Source organism: Octopus bimaculoides, chromosome 1, assembly GCF_001194135.2.
Source record: "Octopus bimaculoides isolate UCB-OBI-ISO-001 chromosome 1, ASM119413v2, whole genome shotgun sequence".
NCBI classification, from domain to species: domain Eukaryota; kingdom Metazoa; phylum Mollusca; class Cephalopoda; order Octopoda; family Octopodidae; genus Octopus; species Octopus bimaculoides.
Window position 1 is genome coordinate 153,755,797 of NC_068981.1, and position 2,932 is coordinate 153,758,728.

General features: G+C 34.4%; 1 protein-coding gene across 8 annotated transcripts in view; it reads right to left on the reverse strand.

Annotated features, from left to right (window-relative positions):
• Positions 1 to 2,932, reverse strand: part of LOC106870506 (ras-specific guanine nucleotide-releasing factor RalGPS1) — a 208,003-nt gene that overhangs the window by 53,666 nt on the left and 151,405 nt on the right. For all 8 annotated transcript variants that reach the window (XM_052971621.1, XM_052971633.1, XM_052971627.1 and 5 more), the window contains one exon: positions 1,092 to 1,205. In XM_052971621.1, coding sequence (XP_052827581.1) covers positions 1,092 to 1,205 — 114 coding nt within the window. The remainder of the gene's footprint in view (positions 1 to 1,091; positions 1,206 to 2,932) is intronic.

Below are 2,932 nucleotides of genomic sequence, written 5' to 3' on the forward strand. Positions count from 1 at the left end.
TATATAAACAGGTTTCACTTAGGCATAGTGATACTAATAGCCCAATGTTAGAACTCAATATTAACGTGCATCAGAATAAAATAGAGAGCAAAATATCGAATTAAATAAATGACAAGGTAACAGAATTAAATGATCAACTTTCTTTGCTTACCACTGATTCTGCTATAAGAAGCAGTGCCCTCACAGCTGAGTGCTTCAGCATCACCTTATAGCTTCTTCAGAGTTTCTAAATGCAATGCAAGTTTGAGAAAGCATTTACAGAGTGTGCCGATGCTTTCCCAAATAAGCTTCCATTTCATTTTAAGAGCTCTGAGGAAGCTATAAGGTGATACACAATCATTCAAATCTGAATGCACTACATAGCATAACAGAAACAGCTGTATGCTAATGAAATTAATTACGTAATTCTGTTTCCATGTCATTTGTTTAACTATATATGATTTTTCTTTGAGTTTTAAGTTCTTCATGAGAAAGTCCAAGACAGTCACTAACAAAGTGACAAGACTTTTGAGTTAGAGTTCCTGGCGTTTGTAAATATGTGGTTGAGTTGGTGTGTTGATTGAACTGTTGATGCATACGCCCAAGTGTGTGCATCTATACACATAATCTCAGATAAAGAATTTGGTGAATGTCTTACAAATCTTCACTGTGCCACTAATAGATTGGATTTGAAGAATCCATGTCAGTTTCTTTTTTGCTTTCTCTGTGAAACCAAGTATTTCTAGGTTTTTGTGCAAATTTGTTGGTACAAAATGTAATGCACCCTATAATGTATTTATGTAAGTATATAGAGGGAAGAGTGGAGTAATTGTGTGATATAGTTGCAGGGAGTTTAGTAGTGTGGTGTAGATGTTGGGGATTTGGGAATTTGGTGTAGTTGTCAAGGTTAATGTACCAAAAAGAGGTTCAATAATTTACTTTCAGATACCATTAAAATGGACTTTTATATGCAAGTTCTATATATATATTTCAACTCATATTGGATTTTAGTCCATGTCAGAAGACGGTATTAAAGAAAAAAAAACTCGTGTAGCACATTTCCACCTTCTTAATGAAGCAAAATTTAAAAAAAAAAAAAGGGTTCAACTTACAGCAAAATCTTCTGGTAGGACACGTAATACATCAAATACAACTGCATCATAACTTTTCATCCGGGTAAGACTAGAGCGTTTCTCCAATGACTCTTGACTGCCATGACTAACACCCTAAAAAAAAAGAAGAAAATACAAATTAAAAAGGTCATAAATGACAATACATTATTGGCAAAAGAAACAATGAAATTACTCTGAGGGAGCAAGAACTGAGAGTGAGGGAGGAGATGCAGGCATAGAATGGTATCAAATAACATTACAAACTATTAAACATAGATTACAAAACATTAATATATCCAACAGATACAAGTAATTATGCTGATTATCACCATCATCATATTAGCTCCCCATGCTGACATGGGTTGGATGAATCATTTCTGCTTTTCTTTCTAGAAAAGTGAAAAAAGCACATCTCACTTGTAAGTTCCATTTTCAAAGGCTTGGCTTCTACATTTAGATACCCTTTCCTAACACCAACCACTCTACAGAGTGTACTGGATGCATTTTATCATGACACCAGCACTAGAGAGGCTATCATGCAGTGTCTGAAAACACTAAAGGGTCCTCTTGACCCCATACTTCATAGCGTGTACTGTGTACATTACATCATGGCACTAGCATTGGAGAGAATTGCCATGACTGACAAGACTAAAGAGTCTACACAACCCTCACGTTTCTAATTACTCATCAACTGACAGACCCAATATTAGAAATAAAATAACTTCTGTACTGATTCCAGTTGATTAAACAAAAGGTCAACATTTGAAAGCGAAGTATACAGTGAACTGAACCAATTTTAGTATTTTCTGGCGCTATCAAGTCTGGAGGAATGAAAAGCAAAGTGGACCCAAGTTAAAATTGGAAGCAAATTAGTCTTGGACATCAGAGTTTTTCAGCATTAAGGATTTAATGTTAGTCAAAGACAAGGAAAAATTTGTCACAAGCAACATTAGAACTAAATACATCTCCATCAAGTCATTGATGGAACCCCTATTTGATCACTGATAAAAATAGCAGCAAAATTTTCAAGAAATCAAACCATACCATCTTTAAATGGAAAAAAAAGGGTATATTTGATAAGGTTGTCTTGAATACATTGTGCAAAAAAATGAGATGGTCATGGTTAGAATGGTTTAATCATAAGTCCACTTGATTATAGCTAACCCATGGATAACAACATCATGTCTTTAAGCTGATGAAATATAAGTTGAACCCTTTAGCATTTATACTAGCCATATCTAGCCCAAAACTGGCCAGATCTGGAAAGTCATACCTACCCTACAATATCATTCTAAGAGTAAGCAATCATATCATGAAAATCTCAAAGCTACAAGATAACATAGAATTAATTCAAGACAATGTATATAAATAAACATTACATTTGACTGACTAATATGACCACTAAAGGGTTAAAATAGTCCAATGAAATAACAAATAAATGAGCACTCTTTCAGCTGAGTGTTGAAAAACAAATTGATGCTCCAAGTTTTTGAGTTGCTAAACAAACCTGGAACCTTTTGTTCAAATGAAAAAAAACATATACAAAAGATAGCAAAAGTTTGTCATTAACAATATCCTCTCAAATTTCAACTGAAAATTCTCATTAACATTGTTGAAAACCAAGCAATAGTAATTTACATTCTGGTAAACATTCAATACTTATATATATATATATATATATATATATATATATAAGCCAAGTAAGACCATATCCGTGGCCTATGCCAGTACCGCCTGACTGGCCCTCATGCCAGTGGCACGTAAAAAGCACCCACTACACTCTTGGAGTGGTTGGCATTAGGAAGGGCATCCAGCTGTAGAAACTCTGCCAGATCAGATTG